General features: G+C 44.4%; 1 protein-coding gene across 3 annotated transcripts in view; it reads right to left on the bottom strand.

Moving 5' to 3' along the window:
• Positions 1-18,460, bottom strand: part of ITPKA (inositol-trisphosphate 3-kinase A) — a 57,913-nt gene extending 39,453 nt beyond the window's left edge. For 2 of the 3 annotated variants that reach the window (XR_002440831.1, XM_021403680.1), the window contains exon 1: positions 8,838-9,452. Coding sequence is in view for 2 of the 3 variants with exons in the window: in XM_021403680.1 (XP_021259355.1) it covers positions 8,838-9,341 (504 nt within the window). In the remaining variant the exon portion in view is untranslated. Of the gene's footprint in view, positions 1-8,837; positions 9,453-10,636; positions 10,738-17,079; positions 17,141-18,019; positions 18,248-18,362 lie in introns of those variants that run through there. The other variant, XM_021403681.1, reaches the window with a different exon arrangement.

Raw genomic sequence — 18,460 nt, 5'->3', positions numbered from 1 at the left:
TAACCCTGAGTCTTGAGAAAGAGACTTAAAGTCTGGCAAGAGGAAAGCGTTCCAAGCAGGAGCAAGCCACTGGAAAAGCAAAAGCCAACCTGACTAAATCTAACCAATTGTAAAAAGCTCGGCTTCATATGCAGTAGATGCTCATTAGACTTTGGAAATTACATCTGTGAAAACTGTGGGCATAGCGCACAGAAGGGATTGATGGAGCTCAGCTGTGAAGATTCCTCAGACACAGTGGAGCTTGAGGAAGCTCAACTGTGTACAAGGCAGTGTGTCCTAGCTTTGCCCATGACAAGACGGCCATCTCCCCCAGAGCCTGAAGGTCCTCTCCAAGTACAGCACTCCTGCGGGCATCGTGCAGCAGCCATCTCTAGAGCACTGTGCAGCACACGCTGTGGAAAGGAAGCGAGGATGAAACACCAGTCATGTGTCAGCACCTTCCACTGCTTGAAGACTGTTCAACAGCATTCGATAACAATAGGTATTAGGAAAAGCAAATAAGCGACACCTCAAATTTGGCTTCAAATTTAGCAGATATTTTTCACATTAACCTAGCTTTCCTTCAGTATTTTCCCTAAAAGAGATTACTAAAGTAGTTTGCGCAATAGATTGTGAAAATAAATACATTAAAATTTCAAAAGTGCTCTGTTACTGCAGCGATGAAGTAACATGGTAAAAGTACCACGTAAAACTCACTAACTGCTTTTACAGATTTCCAATAAATTAAGTAAAAATGGTAAAGCCAATGAGGCCAAAATTAGAAAAACCTGCTTATTATAGAATCAGGCATCGCGCATTTAAACTGAATGTATTGCAATTACAGTACTTTGTTATATAATTAGAGACTGCATTCTAAGTTGTGCATTGAAGGGTGAGAGTTAGCATCAAGATGATAAATTCCATACATACATATTTATTATTTGGAGTGCTCAGTTTTGAATTTAAAAGACATTAATGTTCTAGTGCAAATGTAATTCCGCATCCGAACGTGCTCGAGCAATGGAAGGCGCTAACACATGACAAGTGCTTCATCCTCACTGCCTTTCCACAGCATGTGCTGCACAGTGTACTAGAGATGACTGCTGCGTTTAACACGCTTGTGCTAAAGAGAAGGCCTGTAGGAGCACTGTGCTTGGAAAGGATCTGTGGGAGACGGCCCTATAGGCCTGGGCAAAGCTAGGACAAAGCTGCCTCATGCACAGCTGAGCCTCCTCAAGCTCCACTGAAGAGCAGGATGGCTGACCACAGCTCACAGCTGAGCTCCAGACTTTGAGGAGCACCAGCACCTCAAAGATGAGAATTAAGACATCCACATTTGGTTCAGCACTCCATCACAGGAAACAAACATCAAGTAAAGCACAGATAAGACATACTGTCCACCGTGAACATCACTGGAGAACCACTACAGTGTTCTCAACTATACAGAGCTTCTTGAAAAAACACAGCAACAAAAATCTGTGTCCTCTGTCGTAGCTCACAGTAACAAGGGAGCTATAGCTAAGGCTGGGTCATTGCACGTTAGGATGTGGAAGAAAGCAGAGGGCAGAGTCAGCTTTACTGACAATGAACGTTGAATGTTGATTTCCTACCATCACTAGAAAACAAAAGCATTCTCTTTCTATGAATGTTCAATATAGTTTAACAGGAGATATTATTTAACATCTGAAACAGTTATCAAGACTATAGTAACTTGCATTCACCTTTGATGCCTCACAGCAAAAAGCAAGTTATGCCATCGCTACCAACTTTCTTACTCATATAGTTCTGCAACATCCCAGGTTCCTGTTAAACAAGTAACTCATTCAGTGGACTGATGAATCATACGGATATCAGTACCAATTACACACAGACATACCGTGTATCTATACCAGCTCTTTATCACCCATGACCATGCCTTCCTTATCAAGATGGCTCAAACATGGATGATGAATACTGATGAAGTAGACTAAAACTGAATGTGAGTGAAATAGAGGTGGTATCAGTGGGCTTAGGTAAACAGCTTAAGGAGTTTGCATTCACTGTGCCACCTCACTTTTGTATTTCAGCCCATAGATAAGGAGCGTTCCTGGATTCTGGGTTTAAGCCAAGCTCCCGCAAAGCAGTGTCTGTGTTATGCTTCCTACAGTCACCAAAGGGCTTGGAGATTCTGTCACAGGCTCTGAATTTGGATTGTGCCAGGTCTATGCTATTGCTTCAGATGAGCTGCTAAATAGTCTTTGGTTAACATTTTCCCAAGCTTGCCAAGGAATGGGAAGTTTGGCAACAGGCAGTAGTAGCTAGGCATGATGGGTTCAATGTATTTTTCTGTCAGTCTCACTGTCCTGTGTTTTAGGAAGGAAAATTCTGTTCCTTGTGGGAATTTCAGAGTTTAGAGATATAAAAACACACACAAATGGTGCTTGCTATGTGTTATTCCCTAAAGCATTCTCCATTACTGTCAAGTAATGATCAGTCAAGCACTGGAAATAATAACGTTCCAGAGTTTGCTAGTCTGACATTGGAAGGAGAGAGAGGGAGATCCTCTTTCCTTCACTTTCCCTACCGCTTTTGGACTGCACAGAACTAAGTGATAGAGACTAACCCCTGCTTTTTTTAATGGTATTTTTCCCCAGCATACTACATTGTGGACAGACAATGCCATCTTGTCGAACTCAAAAGATTTTTAGAGGAAGCTCTGTTACTAGAGAAGGCTGAGAAGAGCAGTTTAAAAATGAAATCTAAACCCACACTATGCAAGATCCAAATTAATGAGAACTGACAAGTCAGATCCTTCTGCTTCAACCCCCTTCCTCTGCAGAAACTACAATGACAGAGAAAGAAGATAGACTAGGATTATACTGGGGCTACACACAAGACATGATTGCTTTTTGCTTGCAAGATGTGAAAGGACAACGTTGCCTTTTGTGCCATTACATTTATAGATAATCACCACAAAGTGAAGTGTGTCTGATAAGCCTTAGTTCTTCTCTCAGTCAATCCTAAAAACAAACACAAACACAACACTAAAACAACGCAACATTACATAAGTATAATGCGTATTCTCAGCTTCCAGAACACTAGATGTTTTAAACTGCATCGTTTTGTTACAATTTAATCAAATCGTTTCACTTTAACACACAATAAATCTTAGATGTGAGCGGAGAGGTTATTCTTTGTCTGGGATGTCTGTTTTGCCTACTACCTGTTCAATAAAAACAATTCAGCCTCAAACCATTTTAAGGGGTTAAGAGCAACAAACCCCCAAAATACACACAGACATGCTAAATTCCTAAACTATTGTCACAGCTACTGTGTTTATCCCTTGTCAGACCAGCATGAGTTTTCACAAAGTCTTCAACTCTGCTGAGCTGATGATAACCTGAGAAAATTCTGCTTAAAAGCAACTTCTTTAAATACAAACATATCACCTGATGATGAGGAGCTATCTCTACTGCCTTTCCTGCTTTGTAGGAGCAATAAGCATTACAAGGAGGTCTGGACTAGAGAAGAGTACAGAGAACCTTCTAGAGCCTACTTGATCCAACAGGTGCAAAAGAAAAAAATTATAACAGAGTTCTTCCAATGTTAAACTGTATACTCAAGCCACATGTCATTTAAAATACAAAAAAATGAAAACTAACAGAGTGGATTTCATTCAAAAGAAAGGAGTTTTGTAACCTCTAAGCCAGTGTATCAGATGTATCTAGGATGAGAAAGCCTTAACTCATAAGACATTTAACTGCCTTCCAACTGATTTGACAAAGATCCAAGTCACTTCCTGCATTACTACATTACTAATGAACAGTCACTGCTAAAACGAATACTGCTGATGTTTGGATGTATTCCACCATTTGAGCGTACAGTGGAGAACAAGCTGTCCTAAAATTGAGAGAAGTCTCCCACTTTGGAGTTGTGGCCCAGTAACAAAGCAACACAGAACCATCCACTCATATTTGTTCTGTATGTAACAGGAAGATGTCAGTAGCAAGTCTCTTATTATAAATCAATTAAAAAAAAATCTTGAAATTCTGTTAAAATTAGTTGTTCCGTGACTAGCAAACTACTGAAGGCTGGTGTCCACTGAACTACTAGCCTACTGTCCTGCACCCTTCCCAAGTTAACAACAGCTTGCCACTGTGCTTACACCATAAACCCTCCAGTCCACCTCACAGTTCCACATCTCTTATCTGGGGCTTGTCTTCTCTACTCATAGACTGATGTTCATGGAATTTTAAAGAACTTATGAAGAAAACTTTCAGATGCTTACCCCACTGTCAAAGTCAGCTGAAATCTATTGAAGTTGTTAAAATTAAATTGATACAGTGATTACACAATCTTTCTTTCCTTTGAAAGTAGGCTAAAAACCCATTAACAGTCTTACTTATGTCATCCCTTCATTCCCATTCTTCATTTAAAAATAACAATTCTGTTCTACTGCATTAGCTTACATAACCCACCCCTGAGCTGAAACACTTGTACATTTAATAAATACACCCTGAAAGTTTCATGTCTATGTTTGTTCATTTTAAGGTGCTCACTATTATCAAAAGTAACAGTGATGAGATAGGTGAAACCAAGTAAGCATCCCTAATGGCTGTCGCCCAAAGTTTCTGGACCGGTATCACTGCAGGCAAGAACTGCATTGCTTTTTCTCTAGCAAGCTGTCAGCCGTTCTCATGGTTACTGATTCAGGAATTTGCAATGACAGGTCACAGTTATGAGAACAAGTAGATTTGTTTGGCATGCTTCTATCTAGGAAATAACACTATCCTAACAAAAAGGAAAAGAGACTGCTGCACATTATCATGCTGTTTATTCTCTGAGAAAGCCACTTCAAAGTCTCTCTGTCCCAACAAAGAAGGTGCTAACTGGACTTAACAGTTGTTCTTAAAACTGCTCATTCACAGAATAAAGACAAAAATACATCTCTTGTATTCTATTCATTACTATAAAAGAATCATTCAGAGAAAGCTCCTTTGGTCCAACTATGTATATAAGCTTTCTAGATTGCGGGAAGCAGGGGTAGAAAAAACATGCTTCCCATTGAAATTCAAAGGCAGGCAGGAATACTAACTTCTCAGCTCATGCAATAGCAGCAGAACCAGCTTCTTTCAAAATTCTAACCCTTTGCTGCCAGGGAAGCCCTCCTCCAGGAGAGCTAGGGCAGTTCAGTCTCCAAAGTCGCTATTAATTACTGCAAAATGAAGTGTGGAATTTGTGATGAGGAGGCAGAATGTATACCTGCTGACTTACACTCAAATGTCAGCCTTCTAGATACAAACAATATCTAGTTCCCACAGAGCCAAGCTGGAACTGCACTGTAATTGTCAGCCATCGTTCCCAAGGAACTCACTATTCCAGCAAGGGCCCTAGCACTCCTAGGACACACTCACATATTGCACTCAGTAATATGCAAAATGTAATGCCGTCATGATGTGCCAATTGATCCATGCCAGAACACTCTGTGAAACACTGAACTGAGTCACTCCAACTCGCAGAGAGCTCCCTGTCTGCCCAGCAAGCTTCCAGGAAGAGACTCTTCCAAGGCGCACAGTCAGGAACAGCAGCGCAAGGCTTACCGCCCCAGGATTGAAGGCCTGGTAACCTGCATGGAGCAAGCCCTGTATGCGCACCAAGGGCCTGCACAGTTTTCTGTGTTTCCCATGGGTCTGCACAGGTAGCTCAAGAGCCCACAAAGTTTTGAAGACACACCTGAGTATTAACTTCCAGGTCAATAGTAGAGAGGCCTTCAGCCAAGAAGCATGGGAGGGCTTTCTTCAGCTCAGGTCTCAAGTTTTTGCATCTGCAGATGGAAGCCTTGAAGCCCTGATAACAAGAACACTATCGGAACTTCTGCTCCTGCAGTTGAAGACCTGGGCAAGTTTCCAAGGTTCCTCTGAAGCACTGAGGACTCTAGTAAGCTCAATATCTCAGCAGCAGCCCAGTGAGCCCTGGTCTCAGCTACGTCAAATGGTGTCCGGCTCTGTGTCGTTTCCAAAGAAACATCGGAGGAAATTCTAATACAAGGGCAACTTCAAAATGTCACAGTTTTCCACGAATTAGGGAACACCAAGTTTGGCTCATTTCCATTGCAATATCCTGCAGAAAATCTGTGTTTCTCTCTGAAAATGAACCTTCATCTTTCAAAATACATAATACTATAGCAATAGACATGAATAAAACACGCAAGCTTACCTTTAAAATACAAAATATCCCTTATTATCCCAAAATTTCTAGTTGTTCTCATACAGACATGCCTGCCTTGAGTCCAAAGCCTTCCATTTTAAAAAGAAAAAAAAATAGATCTACTCATCCTACCTCAAGATTAACAGTAGAAAAGATGCATCCTGTAAAGCCAAACCCACAGAGGTTCTAAGCAGGTACACTACTTGGCATGTTAATTACACAGTTTCTTTACTGAAACAGTATCTCTAGAGACTGGACAACTGAACACAGGGCTGGCAGTTTAAGAGTATTGCCCAGTCCCAGTGCCAGCGTGTCCTGCTCATCTGCAGGAAGCTCAAGCCCCCAGGGCAGCCACTTGAGATGAAGGACAGTGTGTATTACAAAAAGGGCACATTCCTGGGATCCAAGCTCTCAGAGGGTATTGTGGCAAGGAAGGGAGGGATGAACCACATGAGCACGCACTGAGCAGATTAAAGATTTAGCTCACTTACTTATTACACAGCATTGTAAAGTTTTTGATACTTAGTGCTGCAGTTCTGGAGTCCTAGGAACAAGTCCCAGCTTGCCAACTTGCTGCACAAATGGTAATGAGACACAGGTCTCCATCAGAATGCAGGCTGCTGGTGAGCAGTTTATCCCATCATCCTCACAGGTGTAAAAAGTAATTCGACCCCTAAGGACATTTTACCAGGTGTGAATACTTTAGTACCAAAACATTAAAGAACACTGAAGCTGTACTGAACTTTAGAAACTTGTAAAAAGCTTTTTATGAGACTGAATTCTCATAATACTATTAAAGGCCTTTATTTCTCATACACCTAAATGAATAGGACATTCTTTCAGTTTAAAATATTTGTTATATGGCAATCTTTATTCATCTATGTGTGATCCATGAAGCCTTTTTCACTTTTATAATTTCCTTTTTTTGCCATTAAAAGATGAATAGAGCCTTTTCCAATTTTGCAAAGTGCCTAGAAGCTTCCTATAATTTAGATTAAATTAATACCATTCACATCCACTTACGCTGTATGCTTTAGATGCACGCATGTAGAACTACAGAGAAAGATACTGATGAATGATTTAGGGCTCAGTATTATGTACAATACCAACGATTTCCAAAACGCAAAAGCAACCTCGAAGCAGCTCAGTTTCTCACCTGAATAATAGTTTTTGCTTTAATTTATGTGCATAGAGAAGTTAACGGATACTACAATGCCATTCCCTAGTTCTCTGTATAACTTAAGTGTTCCCAGTAAACTCTCACTCGGTATTTACCGCACATACAGCACAGGATTACCTCCACGCAGCTCATTATCACACCCACTCGCTCACCGCAATAGTAGGGTTGTTGAGTCAAAGGATCCAACAGCTCTTTTCCATCTTTAATTTCTGTTCTTATGCTACTTCCACAAAATCCCTGCTAGCACAGCACATAGTTCAGAAAAGAAAGGCAAATGGTGACAGAGTAGCAATTGTTTCCTTCCACACACCAGTTTCTATCTCACGATAGAAAGTACAAATTAAGCAGCGTCATTACTGGTTTCTTGGAACACAACATGACAAAGTATAAAACTTTTTTTTTCACCCCAAGTTGATGCAAACAAAGCCAATATTGCGCACAACATTTTAGTTCTTGTACTATGTGTCCTTTAAAGTAGTAAACCCGCAATTAGCATGAGAAAGGTCCAGCTGGAGGCACCAACCACCAGCATTACTTCTTGCATATGTATTTTTTTCGAAACATATGTTCTGCTTGAGAACAATAGACTGCCAGTGGGCTGGCAGTAGAACAACAATTTATGTTATGGTCTCAGTAAAGGTAGGAGGAAGAATTTGCAAAAGCTATGCATTTCACTTACAAACCCCCAAGAAGCCCATTACAGGCAGTCAGGCAAATACATGTTAATGGTCATGGAAAAAAAACCCTAACTAAATGCTTTTAAAAGTGCACTTCATGGATGAAAGCTGCCAAATTACAGAGAGGATTTACTGAGAAGAATGTGCTACTGCCAGGATGGACAAAAGCATGCATTCTACCCACTCCAAGCTCCACCCCATCTCCTGTCATGCTCACAGCAAGAAGCAGCTCAAAAACTGACAGCCACAGACTCCAGGATTGGAGGAGACAAAAAGAAAAACAATAATAACCCTACTGGTAAACGCCAGGAAAAATGTTATTTTGAAGATCTAACAAAAGAGACTGGAAAAACAAAACAAAAAAAAAAAAAAAAACCCAAGCAACGAGCAAAAAAACACTCCTCAAAATTATTGGGACAGCAAGCACAGTTCCACAGGAAACCAAGCACACCTGATGGGGTTTTAGAAGAGCCAACACCAAGAAGCGCTTTGAAAATGGAAGCAGCGACTCACACTGTGCAGTACTCCGCTACGAACCCACGGCGGGAGTATCCCAGAGTGTGTGTGGAAGGAGGAAAGCCCAGTTTCCCCCCTCCCAGCTGGGTGACCAGCCTTTTCAAACGAGGGTGCTCGATGGCCCCCAACCAGGCGCTCGGCACTCGTGGGAGAGCCCCGCATGCTGAGCGCTGTTCAGCACAAGCCTCCTTCCCCCCCCCCCTACAGTTTTTTTTTTTTTTCCCCTTGTCGTTGCCGTTGTTTCGCCGTCGGTCCCAATTACAGAGCTCCCGACCCCACGGCTGCGAGCCGCCCCTTACCTGGTTGGAGTCCTCGCCGCGCTCCAGGTGCACGATGCCCTGGCTCCTGCCCTCCGTGTCGCTCAGCACGTCGTCCTCCGAATCCTCCAGGAGGGACGAGGAGCCCGTGGAGGAGAGCGAGGAGGTGGAGAGCCTGCGAGACTGCAGGTGCAGCGAGCTGTCCGTCCTCAGCCAGCCGCCCTCCGGGCGCGCCGGCGGCGCCTTCGGGCTGCCCTGCGCCTCCTCGCTCTCCTCGGCGGTGACGGTGAGGCGCGGGATGACGGGCGGCAGCACGCCGTTGGGGGGCCGGCAGCCCCGCTTCGCCGGGTCGGGCAGCTGCCGGGCGGCAGCGGCGGCGACGGCGGCGCAACGCGCCTCGAACAGGGAGCGCAGCTCCCCCACGCTGAGCCGCGTGGCCCGGCTGAGGTCCGGGCTGCTGTGCAGCGCCGCTCGGGGCTCCGCGCCGGGGTCGGCGGCGGGCGCCCCCCGGGCAGGGCCCCAGGGCCGGCGGCCGGGGGCGTGCATGAGGAAGGGGAGCTCCGCTCCGCGCCGCCGGGGAAACTTCTTTGTTGCTCAGCCTCCGGCCGCCGCTCGCAGCCCGGCCGCGCGGCTCATGTCCAGCCCGCCCTCCCTGGGCGGCTCCGACTCACCCGCAGCCCGCTACCGCACCCGGTGCCCCGGCGCCAGGGCCATGGGGGCTCGCCGAGCCCTCCCGCCCGCCGCCGCCGCCGCCGCCGCCCCGCTCCTCCTCGGCGCCGAGGGGAGGAGCGAGCCGAGCCCCGCCGCGGGGAGCCCCGGCCCGTCCGCCCGCCCCTTCCCTGCCGCCGCCTCCGCCCTTTTGGTTTCGCTTTCCCTCGGGCGGCCTCCTCTCCCCAGGGCCGGCCGCCCGCCTTCCCGCCCTTACCTCAGCACGAGCCGCCGCCCGCTCCAACGGCCGCTGCCGCGCGCCCGCCGCCCCCCCACGGCTATCCGGGCACGGCGGCTGCGCAGCGCGGGCGGGCCCCGGCCCGAGCCCCCCGTCGGGGGCGGGCGGTTTTGGTCGCCCTCCCAGCGCCTGAGCCCTCGCGGGCCGCCGCGGGGCAGCGCGGAGGAGAGGCGTGCGGTGGGTGCCCTGCAGAGGCGCGTGGCGCGGCGCACCTGGCGCGCTCTGCGGCCGCGTGTCACGTCCCGCCCGCCCCGGGCGGCGTTGCCCATGAGCGGTGGCTGCCGGGCGGCGCCGTGCTCGTAGGAAACCTGAATTGCGTGTCTGTCTGTCAGCGCTTTGCTGCTGAGCCGTGCTAATGAGGCTCTCCCGAGCCCCGGGTTGCTGGCGTGCCCCGCTCTCTTTCCCTGAGTTTCTCCAGATACCACCCCCGCCTCGCCGCTGCTTGCCCGCTGAACTCCCTCTGCCTGAAGTACGGCCGTGTGCCGTTAACTGCAGGCGCTGGGCCTTTGGGAGAGGAGAGCCGTCCTGCCGCAGGGTTACAACAGCCGATATGATTAGTAAAATTAACAATTTGGGAACCAACTGCTAAAGTCTTCAACTCAGATTTTGCTCATTTATCTCATTGTTTCCCTGCACCCTTCCATCTGTCTCTCCCATCTGCTGTCTCTTGCCTGACACACAGGCGGGGAGCTCCTCGGGTAGAGCAGGAGGGCTGTGGCTGAGCTGCCTGGCCACACCGTGCCGCAAAGCAGAGCCCAGCAGCCCACCTCACTGCGTCCAGTCACTGCTGGCTGGGGAGCCCCACAAGCTCAGTGTCTTCGGACACCTTTCTAGGATCAGGTACAGTGGGTTGGGCAGGGTGGTGACTGCCACAGAATTACGTACAAACACTTACCAGATAAGTGCAGGAAAAAATTGTTGGCAGCGCAGCCTTTCCCCAGCACACATGAGGCAGATGTCCTGCTGAGAACGGACAGGAGCAGGTCTGAGTTCTCTCTGGAAGAAAATGCAGTCACCACTTATGAACTGCTTAAGTCACTTCAAATTTTATAGTGCAGAAAGACGGTCTTAAAATACGGTTAGGCCCCACATACTGAAAGGCGTATTTGAAAGCATGGTTTTATAACTGATGGCTTTATGAGAAGTGTCACAGTGATCCATCTATAGATACCGCAGGAAGCATGGTAGCCAGTTTAAAATGAGCGTGAAAGATTCCACGTGCACAAGTTGGATGCACTGAGTTAATTTCTGTAGCCATGGCAGCTGCTGCCCATAGCCAAGCAGGACAGAAAACAAGTTTGAGCGGAGGGCAGAGGTGGGAAGGGAGGGAGCCCTTCTGCCTGCAGAAGGGCAGCTCAGCATCCAATATCTCTGTGCCGCTGCTCACTGCTGATTCTGCAGGTACAGGATTATGTGAGGTCTATGATAGGGAATGGGATTCAAGTGGTTTTCTTATTTAGGAAACCTTACCTCTGGTGACTGTTCTGAGACCATCAACTCACTCCGCACAGGGCTAAGATGAGATAACTATACAGTTACAAAACATATTTTTAAAGGATTTAATTTCAACTAATAAACACAAAACACATGCAACACATTTATTTTTAATCAACCAATACAGTGGACCGGGCTCTGAGCACCCTGATCTAGCTGTAGGTGTTCCTGTTTGTTGCAGGGGAGTTGGACTAAACAGCCTTTAAGGGTCCCTCCCAACTCCATGATTCTATATATAAAAATAGGAAAACGACATTTTAATAATATCAATTAGCAGCAATCAGTCAGATAGGATTAGTTAGACCAGGTTAGTTAGCTGCTTTTGCAGCACATCAGCGTTAGAGAGCTGCTGATCTCTGAGGTTTAGGTGAGATTTAATCTGAAGTCTTTCAGTACAACCAGGACAATTAAAGACTCTTTGGCCTGTCAGGTGTTGCTGCATTTACTCACAGCTGTACAGGTTTTAGGAAAAGTGACTGTGTCCTGATGGGTGAAGTGGTGAGAAATTGTACTTTCCACCTGTGAAATGCTGCATTCCTGACAGCAAAGGGTTGTCAGCATTCATTAGTGATGCTTGGCAAGAGCTAAATCTGGTAAAATGCAAAGATAGGTGTCCCTCTTTTGCAGATGTGTGAACTGACATACAGATGGCAAAAGAGTTGCCTGCAGACATGTAGTGAGTCAGGGGCAGAAAAGGGCACTAGATTTGCTGCTTGCTTCTCTAACCACCCGCTCACATTCCCATCTGATTCATATTGGTATTACTTCTTACTGCCGTGGTTTCATTTCACACATTTCTGCTACAAAAACAACTTTCTGCCATTATTTATATTGGCAAAAGAAGAGACTATTCCGTTCTCATGAAACCGCTTCCTAAACATTGTTATCATTAACATATTGCTTATTCCTTTTAGTTTACATTTCCATAGGGTGCCTAAGCCTTGACAATACAAAAGCGAGAGAAGATGCTGTGAACATCTGTAGAAGATTTGAAGGGTTTCATATAGAAAAGAGTTTAAATATGAGCTAGAGGAGAGCCTTGGGTTTAGTTTGGCCCGCCCACATGAGACTTTACTGATGTCTTGGAGCTCAACAGCTGGAAAACACCACGTCTTTCAATTCAGCGTGGACCTAAGAAGACCTCAAAAGTAGCTGGAAGTTGTGATTCACACATTGCTTTTGGATTCAACAGATAAAAGTGATATAATGTTTATATCAAGTTACAATATCTCTTGCAGGACCAACCGGTGTACAAGGGAAACAAACAAACAAACAAAATTAAAAAAACAACAAACAACAACAAAAGATGGGTCAGCTTTCATATGGGAAGGTCCTTCCTAAGGACAGGAAGATAGGTATCCGAGCCTGAAAGCTGTCCTGGTGTAGAGGAGACCCTGCCTGGTGCGTAGGCTCTTCACGGCAAAGCCTAATGTTCCCCCCAGCGGCTGAAGCTGAGATCACCACTGCCTTGGGAAAGCGAAAAGAGCTGCAGCGGGGCCCGGGCTTGGCGGCGTCGGGGCAGCAGCCTGGGTCTGCAGGGTGCTTCATCAGCAGGAGGCGGCTGAGACTCCGAGCCCAGGTTATATGAGGTGAAAGAAAGCACTGTGCTAAGTGGCAGCTATTTATTTTACAGATAAACATTTTATAGGCTGTTTGCCAAATTCCAAGCCTTCCTCTGCAAAAGTTAGAGAATTTTTGATGTAACTCTGCTCAATGAGTGTGTCAGCTCAGTGTATGCCCTGTGGAAAAGGATTTATGGATCTGCTTTTACCCCAGAAGCAGTATAGCTGTAACTCAGACACCAGTTTTTAAAACCCTACTGTGGATTGTTAAAGATGTACATGTGAAATGACACAAGCAGTTCTCCAGCTTTCCCTCACACTGGGCCCCTGGCCCAGAGTCTGAGGAACAGCACAGCACGTGCAGAAATCACTTTTTGTGTTCCCCAGCCCTGCCTTCAGCTCAGCTGTGAGTACTCCAAAGCTGACAGGGAAACATGGACAAGATGCTGTTGAGTTTAAGGAGTAGAAGACAGTAATCTCAGATATGGATTCCAAAGATATGAGAGATGACTTGGCAGGGGATTTGAGCAGATCCTCAGCTAGGAGGGTGCTGGAGAGTTTGGGTGGTAGTGAGCACGGCTGTATTGATCTCAGTAAGGATCAGAGGAAACTACAGGGAAGCAGGAAACTGTGGAGGACCCCTGGTGGCTGAAATTGAAATTACATTCTTCAGTCATACTCCTGAACAAATGTGACTAGAACTGTTCAGCTGGCTCGTACAATTGGTTGTGAGAGCAGGAGCTGGTGGGCGAGGCAAAATACCTCAAGCACATCCAGACACCAGTGCCCCCAAGAAAAGGGGCTTCAAGATAAATAAGGTGACAATCATGACAGTGAGAAAAGACACAAGGTCATGGAGAAGGAAGGAGTGCACACAGCACCCTGCCACCAAAATGACCCACAGTGGCTTGCTGATGTAGAGCACAAGGTCGCTCTGTAGGGAAGTGCTACAAGAGGTCAGAGCTCCACTGGAGGTGAAGAGAGAGGAAGTGAAAAAACACTCTCCTCCCATACCTGCCCTATCTCATACTGCTGACTGTTACTGTTCCATGTTATAAAAGAGGAATAGAAAGGCATTTTCTTCCCATTTATCCCCAGCACTCTTGGTGCTGGCTTCATGGCCAACATATCCAGGCAACAGAATAAGATGAGGGAGGAGAAGAGGCTCCAGGTGCACTGTTCCATGATAGCAAGCATGTGCTAAGAGGAACAGCCAGAGCAGTAAGTAATAGCAGCAGCATTCACTGTTAGCTTGACAGGTGCATTACCCCAGAGTGGCTGCAAGTTGATAGAAGGGCATGTGAGATGCTCACGTGGTCTCTGCGTGTGTTTTGCCTGTTGTTGGCTTAAGTAAAAGATCTAATTTCCAGGACTTCTATCAAAAAATCCACATGAAACTTATGACAAAACAATAAGTGTTGCTGTTGTACGTTTGAGATTAGAGATTTAAGATTTGAGATTAAAGACAACCATATTCTCCATAGCTCCCTATCAACTGACTGAGAATTCAGTATGAAGACTTGATTTAAAGATAAGTCCTTTAGTGAAACCACTAATGAGCTTTATGATCTACGTAAGCACAACTGCTATTTTTGGCTGGCCACCTACAACCCTCACAGAATGTGGGGACTTTTGCCTATTCTTATAGTAACAATTACATTAAATCCTGTGCATTTACTCCCAATTTATAATAGTGTAAAGAAGACCAGAATGCGTCTCTTTCTGTATACACACACACACCACAGTTTCTAGAAGTTTAATTTTACCTGCTCAATGAGTATTCCAGGGAAGTATTTAAAGAACAAATCATGCTTATCTCCGACCAGATGAAATTAAAAGACATCTCAGCAAGAAGCTAACCCAGCTTTAACACATTGGAAAGTAAAGTATAAATTATAAAATTTCTGCAGATTACAAAGAGCACTGAAAGCCTGAAATAGCATTGCTAGTTTAGATTTAAACAAAGATAAAAGCAGAATTTAATGTTTTCCACAGAAAGCATCACTAGTAGTATTTATTCTAACAATGAATCTGACATGGTAGCTGAGCTGAAATCGTCTTCATAATGATGGATGTTATTGCACAAATGTGGCCAGAAATTTATAACCCAACAGAGGATATTTCCCTTTAAAGGGGGAAAATACTGGAGAAATCTTAAAACTTTTTACTGAATTGATTCAATTTTTTTTTCTTAGCAGATACTTATTTGTCCACACAGTTTGCTTTGCTGGTTAATTTGACAAATTTTGCATTAAAAACTGAATACATCCTGTAATGTCATAGCTGCACTCTAAGATGTTAATGATACCGTGAGTTTATTTAAGGAAAAGGCAAGCAGAAATAATTACTAAGCAATGAGCAAGAAAGGTTTTTTTAAATGTTGAGGGTCTATTTCGCTCCTGTGCAAAATTACTCAGAATGGAGTTTTTTTAGAGTTAAGATGTACTTTAGCATGACCCAAATTGCGAAATAGTGCCAATCTGCTTGTAACAACGTTGACTTTTGTTCTGGCTATTCCCCACATGCCTGCCGGCACGCACACTCTCCCAGCTGAGCATTCCCGGGTCACAGCCGCAGACCAGCGCGAGCGGAGCCGCCGGGCGGCGGGGCCGTTTCAGCACCGCGGACAGCGCCACGGCCCGTGCTCAGCTCCCGGGCCTCCGCGGCCCAGCCCTGCCCCGCGGGGAGCCGTGCTCGGAGGGTTACGTTAGTAACGGCTGTCTCTGGAACAGGTATCTCCTATTCTGTTTCACCTGCTAGTCCCAAAAGCTACTGCTATCAGTATTGCCTCTGAAAAGTGGCTGAGAAGACACTTAAAAATGACAGTGCCATGCATTCCATGCTGCGAATGAACAACTATTGGTGCTGTGTAACCAATCACAGCAAACAGCCTACTGCACTAAAGGTTGCAAGAGTAAATCACCACGTAAAGTAGATATAGTAACATACAAAAACTATGCTTAAGAGTTGATTTTTTCCAAGCTTTTTCTGTGATAACTTGTATGATGTTTTAAGCTTTTTCGTATCATTTTGAAAGAAAAGCAGGTACAAGGCTGAATGGAAAATAATTTCTGATTTCTTCTTTAAGAAAGTGTTAACTCTCAGTTTCTCCTGAAGCAAACCATTAGAAAGTCTGCTTTCCCTAGGATCAAGACCACACTTCGTTTGGTTTGTGGGCTTTTTTTTTTTCTGTTTGTTTGCTTGCTTGATTTTCAAATCAGAATTTAAATTTCTCTGTCTTCTCCTTCAGCCTACTGAATACATTCTGAGGTTTCATACACTATCTTTCTGACTGGTTTCTTGAGTCCTGTACATGACAACAGACTGCCCAGCACCCTGACGTAAACACTAGCAGTGCCATGTCTGTGTGCTGAGTTTTTATCAGGCACTTCTCTTTGGTGTTTAGGCCATTGCTAAGATTACAGAGTTCTCTTCAGTAATCTAGACTGGAATTGCCCATGGCAAGGACATTAGAACTAGATAACGTTTAAAGTCCCTTCCAACACAAGCCATTCTATGATTCTATGATCATTAGATTGGGTTCCCATCTCTCTCTTCCAAGGCAGTAAATTGCTTGGAAAAGACATAGAAAGCAGGACAGGTTTAAACTGTCTATTTTTCTTCATAAGAAACTACATTACTGTATTATAGCCTAAGAGTAGTCAATGTTTTGGCACATATTCCTGATTCCTCTGATAGAATTGTCATCTCAGCAGTCAGGCATACCTCCAGCCTCCTGAACAGTGGAAAGTGGTGATTTCCACTGTTTCATCCCCAGGTTTGTTTTTTTTTTTTCGGAGACTAGTTGTGCAATTTGTTCTAAAAAAAAAAAAAAAATTAAAAAAAAACAGTAATCAAGTACTCCTGCAGAAGTAACAGGAAAAAAAAAAAAGACACATTTTCTTCAGACATAAAAGACACCTGTCAACATGATGGAAAAAAAATCAAACCAAAAAATGTCAAGGATATTTTCTTCCTGTATTCACTGTATTTGCCTTACTTAAGTACCATTCTGCAAAGCTGCATGATGACCATACAGGAAGCAAAGAAAAAAATCACAAGAAGTTCTTCCCCAGTGGGACAGCTGTCAACCTGAAGATCAATCTTTGGTTTTAGCTCTGTCTATCTGTCTATCTATCAATCTGCTTATCTATATATTTTCAGTTGGGAAGAGTGACTATTAATTAGTTACCCTGTTTACTAACTATAATTATTTTTCTTCTGTACATCTGTTGGAGCAATAATTAATTTAATTTCACTTAAATGCTATTGAAGTACTTACCAAAAGGCTTGAGAATTTGCCTCACGAGGACAAAAGCACCTTCAGAAATTAAAACGCTGGGCTGAAAAGATACAGGAAAACTGAAACAAAGTTTCTGGGGATTTGTTTGCAGGTACTGGTTTTCATTTCAGGAACTGCACTTCCCTTACATGTAGCTTTTGGCCATTTTCACGAAAACCTTCTCTCTTTGATACATTTACATATGGATTGCTGAAAAGTAATGTTATCTGCAGCTTTTATCATGCAAACACAACAGTTGAATTTTGGCTGAGATTAATAATAAACATATTGATCTGCATTTTACACAGAGAATGCCTAATGGCAGGTTGCACCTTCATACATAACTATATAATATCTTATTTTACAGATGATCATATGAAGACCATATGAAGGTCATAAAGAAATATTCCAAGAGAGTGAATGGATAAATTTCTTTGTGAACTAACGGTAGAGATAAAGCACACAAAACAAAACGCATTTGCAAATATAGGCAACTGAAAAACACTGAATCATAATGTTAAAGCTTAATGAGGAAGCTGATAACTTAAATTCATAATGCCATATTTTCCTGACCAGTTGCAGGGGAAAAAAAAGAGAGAGAGAGAGAGAGGAGAGAGAAAGAAAGAGAGTAGGCTTTCACTGTGAAAGAAGCTAAGTGCCATACAGAAACAAGAACTTCTTACTAGACTGGGACAAGATAATTTGTAGTGTGAAAATTTGGGCAGTCCTCAGATCCATTAGAGAGGGATGTTTGTAGCAAACAGATGACAAAAGTACTGGGCTGAGAAAACAACTTGTATGAAACAGAATTCTTGTTCCAGTAAAAGAGGGAAGGAATCAGAGGGAAAGGAGAGATGCAGGAGAGAAAGAACAGACACGAGATTCTTGAGATATAAAACTTTGTGTTAAAATAAAAGGATTGAAACAAGACATCACGTACCTCTTTTTTCGTGCCTTTCACTCTTGCCTGGCACACATTCCACCACCAGATGGCCCCATAATAATCGGTTACTAGTTTCAAAGACCTATCTGCATTTGGATCTGTCAAATTTCCAAGGCTGGTAGGTGCCAAAACGAATATATATGTCTCCAAAAGCCTAGCCATATGCAGCTGAAGTTTGAACAGTTCCAGGTTCAATAGTTTGGATTAGAATCCAGGTCTCATGTCCTGCAACGTTTGGACATAGGACCATGGTTCAGTCTTCTAAACATGAGAGGGGATACACTAGTGTAACAATGATAAGAAATTCACACTACAAATAGGAATATAATCTGAGACAAACCTGAGTTCACTCTTTCAATCCATGCAACACTCCTAAATTCACAGGATTGCACACGGATTAGGGCATCGTGCTTCAGAAGAGATGGAGACTGCATGGAT

This window comes from Numida meleagris, chromosome 6 (assembly GCF_002078875.1).
Source record: "Numida meleagris isolate 19003 breed g44 Domestic line chromosome 6, NumMel1.0, whole genome shotgun sequence".
NCBI lineage: Eukaryota > Metazoa > Chordata > Aves > Galliformes > Numididae > Numida > Numida meleagris.
This window is presented reverse-complemented; position numbering and strand designations above follow the sequence as displayed.